General features: G+C 40.4%; 2 protein-coding genes across 5 annotated transcripts in view; both read left to right on the top strand.

The window, feature by feature from the left end:
• Positions 1-6,243: 6,243 nt before the first annotated feature.
• Positions 6,244-11,196, top strand: anxa1a (annexin A1a). 2 transcript variants are annotated; one of them, XM_037099302.1, is made up of 12 exons: positions 6,244-6,341; positions 6,955-7,030; positions 7,723-7,813; positions 8,174-8,268; positions 8,378-8,491; positions 8,745-8,835; positions 9,015-9,094; positions 9,859-10,003; positions 10,103-10,198; positions 10,299-10,357; positions 10,450-10,572; positions 10,677-11,196. In XM_037099302.1, the coding sequence occupies exons 1-12, from the start codon at positions 6,259-6,261 to the stop codon at positions 10,731-10,733; spliced, it is 1,110 nt and encodes a 369-aa protein (XP_036955197.1). In that variant the 5' UTR covers positions 6,244-6,258; the 3' UTR covers positions 10,734-11,196. The 2 variants fall into 2 exon arrangements, with proteins under 2 accessions (XP_036955197.1, XP_036955198.1); XM_037099303.1 differs by having other exon boundaries at positions 6,261-6,341; positions 6,951-7,030.
• Positions 11,197-12,365: 1,169 nt separating this feature from the next.
• Positions 12,366-20,505, top strand: part of mfsd3 (major facilitator superfamily domain containing 3) — a 34,040-nt gene continuing 25,900 nt past the window's right edge. For 2 of the 3 annotated variants that reach the window (XR_005075157.1, XM_037098687.1), the window contains exons 1-2: positions 12,386-12,472; positions 12,975-13,807. Coding sequence is in view for 2 of the 3 variants with exons in the window: in XM_037098687.1 (XP_036954582.1) it covers positions 13,108-13,807 (700 nt within the window). In the remaining variant the exon portion in view is untranslated. Of the gene's footprint in view, positions 12,473-12,974; positions 13,808-20,505 lie in introns of all 3 variants that reach the window. The other variant, XM_037098688.1, reaches the window with a different exon arrangement.

The following is a 20,505-nucleotide window of genomic DNA, read 5'->3' as shown; positions in this document are numbered from 1 at the left end:
TGACACTAGATATCATACAAAAGAACATTTTAATCGTTAATACAAATATATGTGAAATATGCATTTGAAAAAGAAAATCCCCTCAAAAATTCCAGCAATCCAAAGAATTATCTTGCGGTCGTTTAACTTAAGAGCCCTGCAAATATCTACGTCCGTTATCATGTTAGTGCACAAGTGAATGTCAGACTAAATTAACGGTTGTGTTGGGTGGTGGAGCTCAAAAACGCCCCTCCAGCTCGACTATTCGTGTGTTTGTGTGCTTTATTAAGCTCTGATTTTAACCGGTCGCTCTCAGAAGGGAACAAACCAACCACACCAATCATAAAACAGCTGGATAAAGTCAAGATGAACTCAATCAACATCCTCTGTCACCAGTTTGTCTTTGTCTTGTGTGTTTGTTTATAATGCATTTATCATTCTCGTTGCACTTACATGGGCGCAGTCTTCAAATAAAACACATAAATCTCAGGGAAATCATTAAACATTTATTACGTGGATTTAAAACACGATTTACATCTTTATGGTGAGTGATTATCATGCAGTTTATTGTCTATTTACATTTCCGAATGTGACACTCAGAGCATGAATCAGTTGCACGAGTTTTATCACAGTAGTTAGTCCCTGTTTATTTTCATTTGTAAGTGAATATATCAGTGCAGCCAGGCTTATCTAAAATATTGACACATTGCATAAAAAGCCTCCCCTCTGTCTCGCACATTCCCATCCCACCCTCTCCCCCTCTTTGTTTCCTCAAAACAGGAATGTGGGCGTGTCGTCATGCTGCTACTTTCCTCCCAGAAACACCTTTCAGTGGAGAAACAGAAATTATGTCAGGAATTTATCAGAAAAAATGGTTGGAAAAAAAGACAAAACAAAAACGCTCAGGTTATCTGCTGTCAAGGGACGAATCCGAAAGGCTTAATATTATTTGCTTTCTGCAAGGAACTGTGGAGGTTTACAGCTCTGTATTTGCATGTGTGTGGTGGGGAGGGGGCTTTACTGGTCTGACCTGCCGTGCTGTCCTCATACTGGTCAAACTGTGTGGTGTGAATTATTGGACACGGCCTCTCATCTGTCAGCTCAGGTACACTGCCCGGTAAATCCAGAACCTGGGCTGCCACCGGGACCCGTCCAGGCCGCAATGAGGCCACGGGGTCCTCGATGCAGGTCGACCTGTTGGTTGTCTCCCAGGCGCCTGAGAAAAATGTTACATGCATGATGACAAAATCATACTCGGATACTCTGCCTTCAAAATGATTTTGAAGCTGCTATTTGAAGGTAGAGAATGTTCCTTTAAAGTCACTGTTTTAGATACAATTCTTAATGAAGCTGTGGCAGGAGAACAGATAGCTTCAAGGTAATAAAAACATCTGGAGAGAAGATGGTGGAGCTAACAGTGACATAACGTAGGCAAGATGCCAGTCTTTATATATCTCATAAGAACTCCCAGTCCTCTGTATGCACGCATGTCAAGCATTACTGCAACAGTTATCGTGACACCAGCTGTTTTTCTACTGACAGTAAAGATGCTTTAAGTCCGCACATGGCGGTCTTTTAGCATGTGTGCTTGCAAGTCAGGTTCTAGTGCGCTCATCTGGCATTCACAACCAGATCTCCATCCGGACCTGCCAGGAACAATGTGCTATGTTTGTTCTGCACTGACTGCTCCACTGATTCACAAGGGAGGCAGCCAAGCAGCTGAAATATTTAAACCTTGTCACCCATTCTTCACTTAGAGCAGCCTCCTCTACAACAGAAAATCTGACATCTGATACAGAAAGCAGCACAAGGATGCAGGTGAATATAAGTCATTGCAACTGTGCATGTGATACTAAGTTGTTTGTGTGTTTTACACCTACGCTGCTTGCCTGCAGGAGCCACAGCATGATGTCTCCCCACTTTCTTTCCCAGGAAGGTCAGGGCATAAGACCCATTCTCAGCTCCAGAAGGGTTCATATACATTTTGTGGGCTGTCGCTACTGTTCTCGTGTTTGGATCTGCGTGGGAAAAAAAAGGTTTAAATTATTTCATAGCCACAAAGATCCCAGAAAGATGAACTCTGTTAATTCATATGCAACTTAAAATCCCAAAATATTTTCAATCTATACGATGAACTCAGGTTCAACTCTCAAACTATCTGCAGATGTCAAAAAGCGCACACAGCAGATTCACCCAGGGAGTGTAATCCTCTTGTCAGCCTCTCCAAGACTCTCTAAGCTACCAGCTTCTCCACAGGAAAAACTGAAAATCCCCAAATTTGACTGTGTGTCTATTTTTTGTTTTTCAGATTCTCTGATTTCACGGTGCTATATAAGGACAAATCCTCTACTTCACAGGGATTGGCACATTGCTAGTTGTTTTTACTAAATAGAGTCATTTGAAATGAGAGATACTTTTACTCAGCATTTCCATTTAATGTGGCTTCATACCTCCATCTCACTACATTTTGGAAGCAAATACTGTATTTTTACTTACTTATTTAAAAACTTTACAGCTTGTATGCTGCATCAGAGCCCAATATACGGTGGCCCTGAGGGTCAAAACACAATTCACGAAAAACACATTTCTAGTAAGTAAAACAGGAAAGTTTGTTTTCTTCAGTGTTGTGTTTGTTGCTGTGTTTTCTGAAATGTCATTGTGTTTTGACCCTCAGGGCCACCGAATAAAGAGCAAATTGATATTAATTTATTTTATCAGATCAAAAATAGCTGAATATTGAATCCAGTATCGGTCGACACAGAGAATTCTGTGTATATATGTGCACACATGAATCTATGGATATCAATGGACACTTAAGTCCGTTTGATATCAAATACTTAAAGAATTTTACTCAAGTACTATTCATAACAGTGACTTCCACCTTTACCAAAATAATATTAGCAAAATATCTCAACTTTTACTCAAGTGTGAGTTTGAGGTACTTTTGAAAATATTGCTGAAAACTGAAATTTGTGAACGCCATAATGAGCTACACTGCCACGAATCTGAACTACAAACAGAAACATGCATATGAATTTATGAGAAAAGGAAAAGGAAGACTTGGTGATAGAATGACTACCTGGTCCAGGAGCAGATGCGATCCCCTCAGTGTGATTCAGTGCAGTTTGTGTGCTGCTATGCTGACCAGGACGCGTTGGCCCTGATCTCCAAGGGGAACCAAACTCTCAACAGTCTTTAAATATTAAACCTGCAGAGATGGAGTTTCACCACGCAGGTACTGGCCGAAACCCCACAGAGCTTGCTGGTAAAAAGATGCCCCAAACAGTCCTCAGGTTTCCCATGTGTAATATAGAGATTGTAACTAGATGCTCTCTCACACATTCATACACACATTCGCTTCACCCCCAGACTGGGTCACCCAGGTGAACTGCACTGAAGGAGTATCAGGAAGTTATCTTCATGCAGGGTTGTTGTGATGACGAAACATTTTTGCTTCTGCACAGTATCTGTCCCTGTACCTCCTAAAGAAGTAGAATAAAATCCATTTCATGGTCGTTGCTGCTGATGATTAATGATGTTGCACTCTTCCAGCCCTGTTGTTCTTGGCCTGACCCTTCCATGAGGATTTCCTTTCTTTTGAGACTCATTTGGAACATTTGGACCACAGCTTGAGCATCTGTTTAACACACCTTACTTAGAGGTAAATCCTCCCATGATGCCACTTTAATGAAAATTCCACTTTGCGCCCTCGTTCCTTTATCAGAATCCAAATCCTACCCCGACGATATTCCTTTGTGGATGAATACGGTGTCACTTTATCAAATATGACAACTTCAAACTAATAAAAAATAGCACTGTTAAACACAGGGACACACCAGTCTGAAACTCATATCAGACAATGGTCCAATACTGAGTCAATCCAATCTATTCAATTCTAAGTTTAAAAGCCTAATCGAGTTAACTTTTTGATTCCTATTTAGTTTAATGCGTTTTCCTATTTATCTATAGTTGACAAACCAAAAAATGTCCATTAATTACAACAAATAATGTGCATTAAACCATATTTCAACTGTAGCATTATTTATTACCTTGTATGTATATAGATATATTTCTAGAAGTATGTACATTTCTTATATTGTTGTTTTTATTCTTTTTCTATTATTCCTGCTTGTATATAGTTTTTATTATTCTGCTTAAGACTTTTGAATGGGAGCAGCTGTAATGCAACCAATTTCCCCCCGGGGATCGATAAAGCATTTCTGATTCTGATACTATTTGTGTGAACTGTGGTTTAATTTATCAACCTAGTACGCACTAGTTTTACTATGGTACTTTTTTAAAGCTGGGATCTTAAATGCGACCAATCTGTATTTGAAGGTTTCCCATAAAAAGTAGTAGTACTAGTCGTGGTGGTGGTAACAGCTTATTACTGGTATGCATTTACTTAGTGCTTAATGTATTTTAAATTTATTCTAACTCTCCTTTAAAAAAAGTGTGCTTCCAAATAGATGTCATCAAGTAAAAAAACAACAATATAGAATTTGTGTGAACATTTGTGTAAAATGTCAATTGCACATACACAATTTAGTATACTTTAAAAAGTGTACCAATTTGATACACTTATAAAAGTAATTGAGTGTACTAATAGGATGTATACTATGTTCATGTCCTTTGAACAACACTGTCAGAATGCTGTCTTGAAGTGTACTTTCATTTCCCTTCAGTTTTTCGTTTAAGTGTTGTCTTTCAGCAGACACGTATGACAAATGTTTTTATGGACGTCATTAAGGGCCTATGATGTCTTGATGCTTTGTCTATTACCCACAGTGTGATGAAACAGTATGACTGGGCTGGTACATGAAGTCATCAGTCAGATGTGTCATTATCCTCCCGGCTGTTAAGCTCGGCTGTGTGCAAGCAGCAGCCTCTGTTGAGGCACGTAGTCTGCAGGCAGCGTCAGGCTCTGGCTGTGCTGCCATGACAACATGGCACACCTTAAAGACACTCGTGACCTCATCAGAGTCTTGTGAGGTATGTCGAGGTGGTCTTTGCTCAGTCTTTCCAACAGGTATTGTGATACTCAGGACATACCCTATCCACTGATTGATTCACATTGGAGTCATGGATTCCTTTGTTGTCTCTAGCAACCTCCTGATAACATTTTTGCAAGAGGAGGCACATGAATCAATAATTGTAATCAGTCAGACATTATTTACATGCTTGATGCACAGTTGAGCTTGTGCACCCACTTCAGAGTTTTAGTTTAGCAGCTATAATGAAGATTTAGGCTTAATAAAGGGTGAAAATAAAGTATTTTTCAAATCAGTTTGGGATCCCTCAGCTTCTAGAGATTCAGATAATGTCTGAGAAACTGTATGGAACCATTTTATTTATCTTTTCAAGTTGTTTTTTTTTTTTTTAAGCTTTAAAACAAGTCGCCAACTATTTCAGTTTTGCTGCGAGGCTCCAGAAATGTTTTGTGGATTGAGAAACATCCCCAGACTTTCCATTAGTAATGACAGAATTCTTTTTTTTTGGGTGAACTTGTCCTTTAACACCAAACAAAAATCTTTCAGTTTGTAAAACCATCAACATTCAACACGTATCATTTATCAAAATGCCTATGTTGGAATTCAACGTGAATGCAACGTTTTTTTTAGACTCTATACACCTTCAAACACACCAGCATGTTCATGTTCATGTGGGGCAGCTTGTTGGTTAGAACACGTTACATTTTACGAGACTTACCACAGAGAGAAATTTCACCACACAATACAATACAGCTGATTTTCATTGAATGCGAACAGCTTTCCAGTCACACCCAATGTCTGCAATCCTTCCACTATTTAATGAGCCTAGTGTGTAAATCAAAATGTCAAGAATGCCCGAGTTCAACTAATAGACTAGAAAATAATGATCAAACAGCAACAAGTATTACCATAACTATAAATTCCTGTGCAGTGTGTATGTTGCACTGAAACCCCATTATGAGCACAACACCATAAAAAGACAATAAGGTGAGGGATGATAAACTTCCCCTTAACTCCCAGATGTATCCTGGGTAATAGTGACTTTTCATGAAATTCCCCCTTTAATGAAAAATCACGACCTGAAACTTGAACAACACATGTTTTCACGTATAAGCAGCAGTGCCTGTTTTCAATCAGAAGCTCTTCCTCCATTTTTTTTACGCACGGCTTTGGACGCAGCTCCGTTACGCACTGCACGGGTGTGTGTGCGGCAGCAGGCAGCGCTTCAGTCCAATGGCAGCTGCGGAGAGGAGGATGGGGCCGGACCGGTTACTAGGTGGGGTTTATCATGTGTATAAATAAACCCTCTCTGCTGCTACAACGCCCCTGGAAACTCAGTGAGACAAACTTCTTCCTTCTAAAAGCCACACGGTGAGTATTTCATACTTTTCCTTCTTAAATCTGTTCTCCGGCTTTTAGTTGTGGGAGTTGAGGGAAGTTCAGTGCGAGATGTGCCAACTTTAGGTGCGCTCTCCTTCAAGGCATTGATGCAGTCTCTGAGGGTGTGGTTGGGAGGACAGCGGATGATTTATGGACTTTTAATAAATTAAATATCCGACCCGTGTAAAGTGTGGCACTTGTTTAGATACGAATGAAGCTTTCAAGTATCTACATTATAGTCCACACGTATAAATCCTTGTTAGAGCTGAGCGTGGGTGTGGCCAGGGAGTCTCCACACGCTGGCCATTGTGGAAAACCACTTAACAGTAAATATGCAGAAGCTTGCGAGGGGTGGGTGAAGGAAAAACAAACATCTTTCTCTCCTTCGCCAACAGATGTAATGGATAAGATCTCTGTCAGAGCAAAAGACTCAGTAACGAGTGATCGCTTCTTGTTTGAATAAAATGTCTTCAGTGGAGTTTCTTTTATTGTGTTCCATGATCCTCCTCTCTTTCTAGACTTGCACACTACTTTTCCACTCTGGTTACACTGGTGTTTGGGTCACATCAGTGCTCACAACTCTTCCTCTCCTCTCCACAGACAGACTCCAGAGTCCCACCATGTCTTTCATCCAGGCCTTCATGCAGCAGACGGTCTATCTGGGCTTGCCCGATGACTCAGTACGTAACTCTGTGGTTCCGTTCCAGTTGCCAGGGCCAACAACCCTGTTTTTTCCCTTTTTTTCTCTCTCTCTCTTCCTGTGGTACAGTATGTTCGGGTGGAAAAATTTCATCAGAGTTTACAAGACTGAGAGAGAAGCGTAGAGGAGAGTGGGGCAAAGGAATGAATGAGTGGGCAGGGGAAAAGGAGTGCAGGCGAGCAGACAGATAAGATGATAAGTGTTATTGAAGAGAGAGGGAGCTTGTACTGTAACGATTATATGCGAGGAGAGGGATGACCATGCAAAGTCTTGTGAGTGTGTGACTCATAGAGGCAGGAATCTGAGCCCCTCCCTTTATAAACTCTGCAAACAGAACAAAATGCTACTTCTGCTTTCCCCTGTTTCTTAAAGTGAACAGAGGGAAAGTGGCACAAGGTTATCCTGCATGATCTCACTCTGCTCTCTTCGACTCCTGTTATCTTTGAGTTCAGTCCAACAGGGGCGTGTACAGGCGTTTTAAAGAGCACTGTCATGATTGTTGGGGACACGGAGTGCCTCCAGTACAACACCAACAGACGGAAACAGAAGAAAAAGACGTCTAAAAATTATTTTATAAGCAAGAGAATAGATGCAGGCAATGTGTACGGAAAGAAGAGGCTGTAACTCTCAACTATTTACCAAACACACCATAATCTGTGTTGTGTCTCCCAGGTCCTGAAGAACGAGGGCACGGTGACTGCAGCACCCAATTTCAGCCCCAGCGGGGATGCAGCGGTCTTGGACAGGGCCATCAAGACGAAAGGTGAGGTATCGATGCACACAGGGAAGCTTTGGGGCGTGTGAGAACATGTCTTGGTGTTGCAATGTGTGCCTGTTGAAGATGTGTGACATGCAGGCGTTTGCTGGAGGAGCGTCAACACCCTCTGTTGGACATCACGCACCACTACTGCAAACACGGTGTCTGTGTAACAAAGTCCTATTCTTCTCTTTGGGTCGTTCCAATCCTAATCACTCAGAATTTAGAGCTTTCCCAAGTTCATCTCGTGGATTGTCTCTGTCTCTTAAGAGCTTAAATCTCCACTGCATTATATATTAGTCACTGTCATACTGATACAAAATGATATATATGATGATTTACCTTAACAACATGTCCTTTGTGCAGGCGTGGACGAGAACACCATCATTGAAATTCTGGTGAAAAGGAGCAACGAGCAGAGACAGCAGATCAAAGCGGCTTACCAGCAGGCCAGTGGCAAGGTAAAAGTAATGTTCCCAGCAATAAAGTAGACGTGTTTTACATTTTTGTTCCAAAATGCATGCACATGATCACATACTCGCATTAACACTATATATTTTGTCATCGAAGACTCTGGAATCTGCACTGAAGAGCGCTCTGAAGGGAGACCTGGAGGATGTGGTGCTGGCTCTGCTGAAAACACCGGCCCAGTACGATGCCCAGCTGCTCAAACAGGCTATGAAGGTACACACACACACACACACACACACACACACACACACACACACGTGCACACAAGCACAGTCGAGACAAATTCTTCATCTCATTGTCATCTGTTATTTCTGGATTGCAATGATATCCGCCCATTTCCTCATATTCGCATGTTGTTTTTCTAAAAAAGGAGCGGGAAGGTGCGTTTTGTTTGTGTTGGGCCTGTGAAGAATAAGTGATCTTTCTCTGTATCAGTCTATATAAATCCAAACATCCTCCTTTTCAGGGACTCGGTACAGACGAGGACACCCTGATTGAGATCATGGCCTCCAGAAACAACAGAGAGATTGTGGAAATTAAGAAAGTCTACAAGGAAGGTGTGTGCCAGCAAGCTTTCAGCAGTCATTTTCAGTGTGTGGAAACCGAAGTGATACAACGTGTGACAGTGGGAAATGACATCCTCTGGGATATAAGAGAGCACTGGTTTAAAACAGATTTTCAAATTTCAAATACAATGGGATATTCTTGATGTTAAAGTTGTGATTTCCTTTCTAAGAATACAAGAAGGACCTGGAGGATGACATCAAGAGTGACACGAGTGGAGATTTCAGGTCTGCCCTCCTTGAACTCTGCAAGGTACGTGTGTGTCCATGCTCACTTTTTGTCTCATAGTGAGCGTTTGATGCTGTACTCACTGGCAGGATTTTATGACGTGAAGTGTGGCTCAGACACTTATTCAGTCGCAGCACCAGGATGCATTAAGTTCTGGGACAACATGACACTCCCTGCTGTCGCTGCGACAGTGACAGTGGTTTATAAAAACTAAACACACTCACTCCCTCCACACACACTGGCCTTTTATGTCTTCATATTTGGGCATGTACCAGGGCAAATGCACAGTACAAACTCAACATGCTGAACATCCCCTCACATTTTAAAGCTGCTGCAAGAAACATGTAGAATAACCATAATTATAATTCAGAAATAGCCAATCCTCTCGCTTATGGTTTCATTTGCTTATGTTGGACATACAGAGACATCAGTATAACGTTGAGACTCTTTAATCTACTTTTAAATGTTTCTTGCAAATGTTGATAAATCATTGTACACTGTACATGTGAACATGATGTGATTGAAATTCTAAGACTGATAAAAGACCAATAATTCTTACATAATATACACATCATATCATATAATTTATGGTACAGAAATATAAACGAGGACTGCTCTAAAACAGAAAAAAGATTAATGACACCATGCTTTATGTCCTGTTTGAGTGTACACTAGAGAAGAACAGGATAGCAAAGATCTCAATGATGAAACTCTTCATTATCATCGCATCATTCGATGTTCATCTCTATTTCAGCACTGTGAAGTTTTTAATGTCCTCTTCCTCGCAGGCCGGCAGGACTGAAGGAGTTTGCGAGCAGCTGATTGACAGCGATGCCAGGGCTCTGTATGAGGCCGGCGAGGGCAGGAAGGGCAAAGACTGCTCTGTCTTCATTGAGATCCTCAGCACCAGGAGCGCTCCTCATCTCCGGAAAGGTAACGTGGCTCATTGGCTCTTTCAGTGAAATCTGTTGATTTATGTCAAATACATTTCTTGTTCCTGTCAGCTCTGACATTCTACTTCTCCTCCTTTAGTATTTGAGAGGTACTCAAAGTACAGCAAAGTGGACGTGGCCAAAGCGATCGACCTGGAGATGAAGGGAGATATTGAGAGCCTCCTCACAGCAGTAGGTAAAGGCACAATCTTTGACTCTAACTTCGTCACCTCAGCTTCCATCTGTTGATTTATTCCCAGATTTAAACTTGAACTTTTTTTTTTTAATAACCACAGTGAAGTGTGCTGGAAGCAGGCCTGCGTACTTCGCTGAGAGGCTCTACTTGTCCATGAAGGTATAGTCTAGTCTAGTCCACTACTCACAAAATGTATCAAAAATTGTGTCTGCTTCCCAACACTTTACCTTTTCCTCTTTTCTGCCCATCAGGGTAAAAGTCCCCGCAAAAATGTTCTGACCCGCATCATGGTGTCCCGCTCTGAAATCGACATGAAACGGATCAGGGATGAGTACAAGAAAACCTACGGCAAAACACTCCACCAGGAAATTCTGGTGAGCAAACGTCTGACCACTGAGAATGACAAAAAAAATCCGTCCCACAGTCTGAATTGCTCCGTTCTTTGTGGTATTAATATTATGTCAATTATTTCCTTCAGGATGACACTAAAGGAGACTATGAGAAGATTCTGCTCGCTCTCTGTGGGGAAAACTAAGAGCCAATCAGTGGGATCAAGGCTTGTATAACTGAAGATCCAGCAGCAAGTCCAGCTGTGGAAAATCAACAATTATCTATTGACACATATTGTGCCCTGTGCTTTCGTGGAGAAGGGACGAGACTGTCTCTGTGACTGTCATCGAGTTTTGGAAAAAATTAGAGCAATTAGCAAAAAATACATAAGCACTGCTTCTACAGATAGATGAAAGTTATTCCTTTTCATTCCAGCACTTGTATTCCAGCATAGATCTGACAGCAGTATGCCAGCTGTCCATTAAGCTTCGCCCTCATTAGATTCTTGTATCTGGTGCTCGAAGAGAGGCTGATGTCATTGATCACAGTGCAGCTGCTGACAGATGTATACAGGTCAACACGTGAGAAATTATATTTAGTGGCAGCAGAAGGCCTACCATTGAAGGAGCTCGGACATCTTGCAAATAAAAGCTTTTTATATGAACTCGTCTATGAGTTTTCTCGGTTTCTTTGCACTTGTACACATCAGACAGACACAAACTAATTGGCTGTGAGATTTGTTCTCAAATATTTAAGCACTAATGATGTGCATACTGACAATTAAATACAAAAAACACATAAAAAAAAAACCATCACGAGTCACAGGCAACTGCATATTTTGTCTGAAAATCAACTGAAAATCCATAATCTACAAATGATAATTTAACACAAATAACATACTCTGTGCAAACACCAGCAAAGGATGAATAAATGAGCAATGAATTGCACAGAATGGATGATCAACAGTGGTGGAATGCAACTACTCAAGTATGGTATATGAGTACAAATATGAGGTACTTGTACTTTACTTGAGTATTTTATTCTTGCTACTTTTTTTTTTTACTTGTACATCACTATACTTAAGACTAAAATGTTGTATTCCACTTTACTCCACTTGATTTATCTAGCAGCTGTAGTTCCCAGTTATTTGAGAAATGAAGATATTTGCATATAAAACACATAAAGTGCTTAAAAGACATGATGCTTCTTTGTTAAACTATCAGTTGAGTTCTCATTAACATGTCCACTCTGGGCTCTAGGACATCTTAGCGGCATTTCTCCCTGTTTTCAGAATATTTACACAGCAATTTTCAATGAATCAATCAGATTATGGGTTAAGAAAATAATCATTAGCTGCAGTTCTATACAAAATACTTCAAAATTAGCCCCACCTCAACCAACTATACCTGTAGAGTACTGCTATTAGGTTAATGCATGAGTAATAATAACCAAGTAATACAATATATGATAGTATTAACACTAACACTAGTCTTTTTTTTCTGCAGGGTACTTTTACTGCCTACTTTTAAATGCTATTATACTTACATACTTTATGTAGAGTTTTTTTTCTTTTCTTTTTTTTTTTTTTTTTTACAGTTTTGTGTACTCTCACTTAATTAAAGGATATAGGCCTAAACTAGTACAGCAATTGTATGTGCTGGGGTTTAGGGTTGCCAGGTTGGGTAATAAATTGGGTAATGAATTGTTATGTATTACATATGAAGTACTATGTAATGTATAAAGATCATAGATCGACAGAAAGCGTGTTTGGGTTATACATTACAAATATAAAACAAACACGACCCCTTCTGTGTTTCCCATCCGCAAAAGGGGGATCGCTGTCCCCAAATCTGGCAACCTCTTAGCTCATGCAGACCACAACTATAAACAAGCGGTGCAGCTTCTCCGGTGTGCTAACGCTAAGCTAACCAACTTTCTTTCCCAGTATGCCTCAAGATTTATCTCATTACAGATACGGAACTATATTTCTCATTGGAACAAACCCCTAAATAATACTGACACGTTGTATTAATGTGTTTTATAGCTGTTCGTTCACTTAGCTTAACATGACAGCAAGCTAGCAGGCTAACTGTAGCTAGTCAGCCAGTTTGACAGCAAACTTAGCTAACTGTTAACTGTTACAGCTGTCAGCGAAATGTCAGCGGCTCAAAGTCACATTTGTGTTTTTATTTACACTCAATGATAAAACACGTGTATATACAACATGTTTGTGTACATGTAAGTGATTTGACTTTGAGAAGCTAACCATAGCCAGGTAACGTTACTGATAACTGAGCTGGGCAGAGAAGCAGTTAAACAGCAGCAGAGACACATCCTTTTAAGGCTGCCTGCAGGAGCGCTGACTGTCTTCAGTCATCTCAGCATTATCATTGCACTAACGCAGATAAAACTGAACCTCACACCCTCTCTTCTCTTTTCCTTTCAGGTCAGTGGGTTCAAGTAGGTCAGCCTCTCCATTAGAAGTCATCTCCAACAGCCAGAATTGAAGACAGTGACCTGACCAATGGACCACAGCAGTGTCAGCTCAGAAAACAAGAGGATCCCTTTCTGTGTAGATCATGAATGACAAACTAGTCTTCTTGGGCCTGCTTTACTTTGTCCAGGGCATTCCCTATGGTCTCCAATCTTCCCTGCTTCCCGTCTACCTGCGTGGAGCTGGTCATTCCCTCACCCGTATTGGATTCACCAAGATCCTCTACTTCCCCTGGGTCCTCAAAGTGCTCTGGGCCCCTTTAGTGGACCGGGTGGGCACCAAGCGTCGCTGGCTGGTGGCGACAGTCTCTGGTCTGGCTCTGACATGCCTCTCCAGTGCTGCCTTGGCCCCAGAAGCACATATCTGGGGAGTGGCAGGGACCCTGTTAGCCATGAACAGTTTGGCCTCAGTACAGGATATAGCAGTCGACGGGGCCGCCGTGGGGTTGTTGAAAGGTCGCGGGGAGCTGGGGCTGGGCAACACAGCCCAAGTCGTGGGCTATAAAGCTGGATCGGTGTTTGCCGGTGGTGGGCTGCTGGCCGTGATCGACGTGGCTGGTTGGAGCTGGATGTTCATGTTGCTGACGTTTGTGTATGCAGGCGTGGCCCTGTTTGTGTGGGGGGCCCCTGTGCTGGATGACGAGACTGTGAGGGGCCAGCAGGCTGATGGCAGCAGGAGAGGAGGGCAGGGAGCAGACGCTATGAGGCCATGGAGGGTGTGGAGAAAGCTGCTGGCAGTGCCCGGCACCCCTTGGACGGTTCTGTATGTGCTGACATACAAACTAGGTGAGTTTGATTAACAAAAAAAAACTTGTACTGTAATAAATAGACTTCTAAATAAGCCCCAGTTCATTTTTGGTTTTACATCTTTATTAATACTGATAGTATGTATGAATCTTTCCTAACGAAACTATACTTTTATATATTTTAGGGTTAAATCTAATGATCGTTTTCGTCATTGATTTGTCAATTATATACTTTTTAAATTGTTTAATCTGGGGTTGCCCAATGAATCGCAATGTAACCAAATCGCAAGAATCTTACATTTATATTAAACGTTAAAATTGTGACAAAACAGTATCATAATGAAGTACCGTTGTCCTGCAGATATGTTCTGCTGTTGTTCTCCAGTTGTAAGAAAACATGTTTGATACAGATTGACCTCAACAAATGTCACATCATCATGATTTTTATAGGGCTCTCAGTGAAAATGAAATTCTACTAATCATGATTCACAAAATCTGTCAAAATAACTGCAATATGATTTTTTTTACTATATCATACAGGCCTGATTTAAAGTATAAATGTTACCAAAAAAGGCCAGAGCAAATCTCAAACAGACGACTTTAAATGTCTTGTTTTGTCAGAACAGGAGTGAAACACTTACTAGAGAAACAAGCATCAAATCATCACATTGGAGAGGGTGGCACCAGAAAATGGTCTTTGATTGATAAATGACTAAAAACAATAAATCATTTTTGAGCTGCAACAAATAATCAATGATTTGGCAACTATTAATGTAAATATAAACTACTTCAAAAATCTATTTGATGATTTACAAAAGTCAAAATTATTTTATTGTAGCTTCTTAAAAGGGAATATTTTCTGGTTTCTTCTTTCCTCACCTATGACAATAGACAGAGCATTTTTCAGGTGTGGACAGAACAACACATTTGGGGATGTATGCCTGGCTATTTTATAAACTAAACAATTAACTGATTTATCAAGAAAATAATTGGCAGATTAACCAACGATAATGTTTAATGCAATTTCAGCCCCAGTTGTTTGATCTACAAATGTACACTAGTAAAGGAAGATGAGAAAGAAAAGCACAGGAAAAAAATGGTAATAGCAGCACTCCCAGCCCAATTTTTCAGCATATCAGACAAAAAATGTGTCCCCAAAGCAATAAAAACTTATAATCCCTGAAATTATCCCACAGAGAACCATGTTTTAGTTGTATTTCTTCCTTCAAGAATGTCCCACAACTCACCACTAGATGTCTCTGTTGATGTATCCATGAGGACTGAATCAGTGTACAGAGGAAGTTGGGAAGTTATCATTGCCAGATAGTTTATTGTGTCTCACAGGTCCTGTGTGTGCATTTGAAAATATGGGCCCTGCTGAGACAAAGCAGTCATTTTTAATGCCACAGTTACAAAAGTATAAACCTAAGGCAGCTGAACGAGAAGACAATGTTAGTTTGAGTGCATGTTGAGCCCTTGCAGTCAGTTTTGCGTGTGAACCAGTTAGTTCCAATAGAAAACTAAAATTTGAAAGTAGTTTTGGATCAGTCAAGCTGGTGTGTGTGGGAGAGAGAGTTGATATGACCAGAGTTTGGTGTTTGGTAGCAGAAGGGGATTATGTAAGGATTAGAGTGTCTTTGTGTCTGTTGCGTTCAGAAACTGAAATGGAAGTCGGCGCATCATGCTGATGTGTGAGTGTTTATATGTGCGTGTGTATGTGGGTGGTGGGAATGTAATTGTCTCCACACATTTGCATACAAGTCTTTACTTGTGTATGTGCTAGTAAACCTGTTCCTTTGTTTTAAATTGTGTGTGTCCATATGTGTGTGTGTTTGTGTGTGTGTGTGTGTGTTTTTGAGCGAGTGTTAAGGGTGGCTCAGTAATCGGATGAGCCCCAGCAGACGACACAACTAGACAAAATATGAAGGCTGGCTGGACCCCTTAATCTGTCTAGCGAGAAACCCCCTGCCCCCCCACCCCCAAACACTCTCTCTGTTGTGCACACACACTCACTATCGGCTGATGATCATGATTCAGTGTTGAGATCGAGCTCCGTCTTGTCACTTGTTAGTATTTCCTGTTGTAGTACTCAATATACTAAATATTTCCCACCTTTACGGTAAAAAAAACAGGATTGTGTAATGTTTTAGATTAGGCCTGGATGTGCCAGCATAATTGCCTATTTAGACAGTATTGTTTTTGTTCAAGGGGTGTGTGGGTATGTTTGTGTGAGACTGGTGATCTGCCTGTCTGAACCCCCCCCCGCGTGACACCAACACACACATAGACAAGCACAGACCCCGTTCCCTCATCTATCCCTAATGAACTCTGAGTTTGTGCCAACACAGTGGCCAATCATGAGGAGCCTCGTGTCTGAACTGTGACCCTTGTGCCATCTGAGGCTACAGGCTTGATGGGAGAAATGTCTGGGTAGACTCACAGGGACGGATGGAGGGCAGGAGGGGGAGGAATGTAGGCACTTTTAAGTGAAAATATGAAAGCAAAAGGCCAGGAAAGATGCAAACTAGGACAGTTTACAAATGGCAGTTATAACAAAATCTCATACAGTAATAGTTAAAAATGTCCTATCCTTATCATCATTTTAGATATTGTAAACATACTTGTTACTATAATTGGAGAGTTTGAGGAATATAAGAATTTTATTGCACTTTTGTCATTTTAAGTGTTTTATTATTTGCTCCAAGTGGACAGTTTGTGCCTCAGTAAGTATAAAAAAAACATGCAGAAAGCATAAAAAACTTACCATATAACATAGAAACACACAGCAGTTGACACAAACACGTGCTCAGGGTGGTTTACTCCTATTCACAGTTAAGAATTGTCCCGACTTGTGTAAGCCCCTTTGAAACAGGCTTTAAATGCACAGTACAGTATGTAATTTCTGCAGCTTGGTGTTTCTCAATCACACAGAACAAAAGACGGAAGTAGTGATGGGATCATGGGAGTTGTTGTCTCCAATGTAAAAATTTCCCTCCATTGCTGATGAAAATGCATCTGGCGTGACTCAGGTAGAAATGTTCATGGACATTGTAATGTTTTAAAGTTTTCATCTTATGTTTGTTCACGTTTTTTCCGAGGGGCTTATCGTCATTTTTCACATTTCTCACTATGTGAGTCCAAATCATGTCAAATAATTTCTAAATGTGAAGGTTTCATCTGCATCTTCAAATAGAAGTTTGCTAAATTTGCAACAGCAGGCCAAATTAATCCATGTTTTATCCTAGACGTGAACATTTCATATAGATGAGATCATGCAGTATTTCCTGAGGAATTAATGAAAATGTTAAAAATGCTTTATGTTCTAATGATAAAGAAATTGTGAAAACAATGTCCAGATCTCGCCCCCTTTTTACAGATCTGCACCAAATTAATCTGGGCAGAACCCATCCCCCATCCACGTTTTGTTGAAATGTTTTCAGTAGTTGTCAGTGGCCTTTGACATTAACTTTTTTTTTTAATCTACGTATTCCACTATGTTTCGTAGCTCACATTGGACTCACTCACTCTCTAGAGAGGAGTGGTCAGTTGGTTACAATCTGGAATCACACTGCTAGTTGCCTGTGCTGGACCTTTTGAGGGTCAAATTACCAAACAGTAAATTATCCAAAGTGATCCACCCCAACCAGCGACAACATTAATTGTAATGTCACAGTAAAAATAATCAAGTAATATTTTATATGACATGATAAGATTACAATGACAGGCCATTCTGCAGCCTAATGAGTACTTATTTCTGATCCTTTTGATTTTTGTTTGCAACAAAAATGTAAAACTGGAGGCTGTGGAGATCGCAGAGACTGTCTTCCAAACACTAGAAGATCTGCAGAGGAGCTCAGAGGAGCATTCTACTGATATCAGGCTGCTTTTAGCTCAGCTCCAATTTGAGAAAGGCAAACAAGATCAGTGTCATCATGACACCCTGGAGCTTTAGCAGAAGCTCCAGAAAGCGCGGGACTTGAGAAGCTGGCAGTTAAAACCTCTAAAAAATTTTGAGATGGAGAGGGCCTTATTGAAGATTTTGACCAACAGCTGCAAGAAGAGCAGAAACTAAGGACAGAGCCAGAGAGAAGCAAGCCATTGAAATGGCCGAGGCACTTTTTTAAACATTGGAGGTGGCCTGAACCCTCACTGAGAAGTCGTCAACTGAAAGCCAGATGCTGGCTGACAAACTGGAGGATAAAGAAAAGACACATGGAACTCTTGTTGGAGAGATTGTGGATCTCGCTAAGATGCTGGATGAAGAAATGGTTTTGAGGATCTAGGCAGATAACTACATGCTGGAGGCCACTGACATTGTTGAGACTCCCCAAAAGAAACATGAGGGGCATAGGAGGAGATCTGCCAAGACTAGGTCCCCCCCACTGCAATAGGAGGAGGTTTTCACTGCATTTGAGAGGACAAGCGAGGAAAAGAGCTGCTGACTGAGAACCAGCCGGCCTTCTGAAACAACTGACCTCTGAACATCTGTCATGGGGAGATCAAGATCACCTTTCCAGAAAAACTGAGGCCCCTCAGCTGAAGAACCAAGAGAAGATCACCAGTATGAAGCTCTGAGAGGGAGAACTTTGCTTCTGGAAATTGAAGGGCTAAAACATTTACTTCAGAAGGAGGTTCTCTGCCAAGATGAGGACTTCCCGCTGCAACAGGAGGAGCGATGAGGGAGGTGAACAGCTGCCACCAACCTATTTCACCTGACACTATTTGTATGACACAAATTTCTGAAAAAATGCATTAAACTAAAACAAATAAATAGATGAATCAAAATAGATAAAACAGTAAGCTTCCTCAGGGTCTGTTATCTGTATATGAGCCCTGTAACCTCAAAATTCAGACTACTCCTGTGCTGAAAAAAAAAAAAAATTAAAACATTTATTAGCACAATTGTTTTATAATTGAGATTGACTTACTAATTATATCACTGCTGAACAATTACTAGATTCTTTCGTTGCACCATTATGACTGAAACATGCTTTATTAAATTTACTAACAGTTAATTGTGCTTTTTGCTGCTACCAGATATAAATCAAGCTCAAGGTCTTATTAAGGTTAATACATTGATTAATTTTATATGTGAAGGCTGGGAATGCAGAGGTTCACATTTGTCTTGCGTGCAGTTCTCAGGGGCTTTATTTATTTAGGCCTAAGACATTTTTTATCACAATGTTTTCACTGTCATTGAATCATCATCAGCATCACCCATCACTAAGCAGTAGTTACCTCCTTTTGCTACCAGCATTCAACGCTTGAATGGAAACAGGAATTATGAGAGTCATGTCCTTTTTTTTGTAGAACAAAACGTAAGCCAGATGATGAGAGCATGTGCTCTGATCAGAGATGCTCACAAGTCAATTTTTGGAAGTCCAAGACAAGTCTCAAGTCTTTGAGCTGGAGTCCAAGTCAAGTCAGAAGTCTCTTACGGTTGTAATGAGCCTTCTATCATCCACTGCACGCCATCTAGTCTGCTTAGAATACTGCATAGTTATATTTTAGAAATTCAGAGCATGTACTGTATTATCAACACTCCTTTATCTATTAGCATAAAATATTATCAGCACTGATTAGGTGTTTGATATATGATCACTTTAAATGGGCTATTGCAATGCAAAATAAAAAAAAAAATGCTTTGCAATATAAATACACAGCCTCAGCAGCTAAATGCAAAACACTATAGCTGCCAAATTATCTGAAGTATACTGAAAGTCCATGAACTGGTGATATTAAAACATGAACAGTTCTGTTCAAAAAGAGATACCTACTATGGGGGAAAATTGGCACCTTTCTTTTTATGACAAAAGTGACTCCTTGATTGAATATAACACTTACAATGGGAAATCATTGTAGTTATTGGCTAGCTTAAGTCATTTTCTTAGAGAACAGAATGTCTTTGTGGATACAATTGTCTGTGTTTTTGTAACAGTAAACATCTGCTGACTTTTATTCCTAAAGAAACCCATCAAAACCAGTGATTTTCTCTATGAGTGTTTTGCTCAGTTCTAGGTTTACATGATAGTAGCACACTGTACCATGTACCACCATTGTTTAAAGTTCCCTGCAATTAAACCAATTTGAAATGTAAAAAGACACTGTAGGCTACTTTCATGTGATAGAGCACCAATTATCTGTAATTCACTGATTTGTGTAATTAGTTTAAATTGGTGAGGAACATTTTTAAACTTAAAGTGAACTGACCCCTTACATGATGCTGATCCTGAGCCAAACATTCTGAGTGAAAGAACAAACTTATTGAATATGTTTTTTAAACTACTGAACTATGCTCCCACTATCATACTGGCCACCTTCACAATACTAGTATACTTCCCTTTTCCCCACCATAACAGTATAATATATAAGATTTCTGCAATAAAATTTGTAATTTCTAACCTTTGCTTAGCGACCCCTAGTGTCAAAAGCTACTGTTTAAATGGTTTGCCTAAAATGCTTAGTATTGACAGTTCTCCACACAATTAAAAATGATAATATTATGTAAAATTAACATTGTTAATTGTGTAAGTAATGCTACAGTCTTGCACACACAAAAACTGGGTGTTTGGGATTCAGTGGCCTTGTGTGTTTGACAAGAGATTTCACATCTCTTGTCAAACACAAAGTGGAAAGAGGTGGACCCTGATGGTGGCTTTCTCTGGGAATTGACCAGGTGGACAGAGGAATGGATGGATGAACACACACACAAAAAAAGCTTTGTTCTAGAACACTCCC

The sequence above is a fragment of the Acanthopagrus latus genome, chromosome 5, assembly GCF_904848185.1.
Source record: "Acanthopagrus latus isolate v.2019 chromosome 5, fAcaLat1.1, whole genome shotgun sequence".
Classification (NCBI taxonomy): Eukaryota; Metazoa; Chordata; class Actinopteri; order Spariformes; family Sparidae; genus Acanthopagrus; species Acanthopagrus latus.
Note: the sequence above shows the minus strand (reverse complement) of the source record. Positions and strands in the feature narration are given on the sequence as shown.

Coding starts and splice junctions, on each gene's coding strand:
- anxa1a (XM_037099302.1), top strand. CDS start 6,259: ATGTGTATAAATAAACCCTCTCTGCTGCTACAACGCCCCTGGAAACTC. Junction 8,269..8,377: donor ACCAGCAGGCCAGTGGCAAG/GTAAAAGTAATG, acceptor TTGTCATCGAAG/ACTCTGGAATCTGCACTGAA. Junction 10,004..10,102: donor CGCTCCTCATCTCCGGAAAG/GTAACGTGGCTC, acceptor CTCCTCCTTTAG/TATTTGAGAGGTACTCAAAG.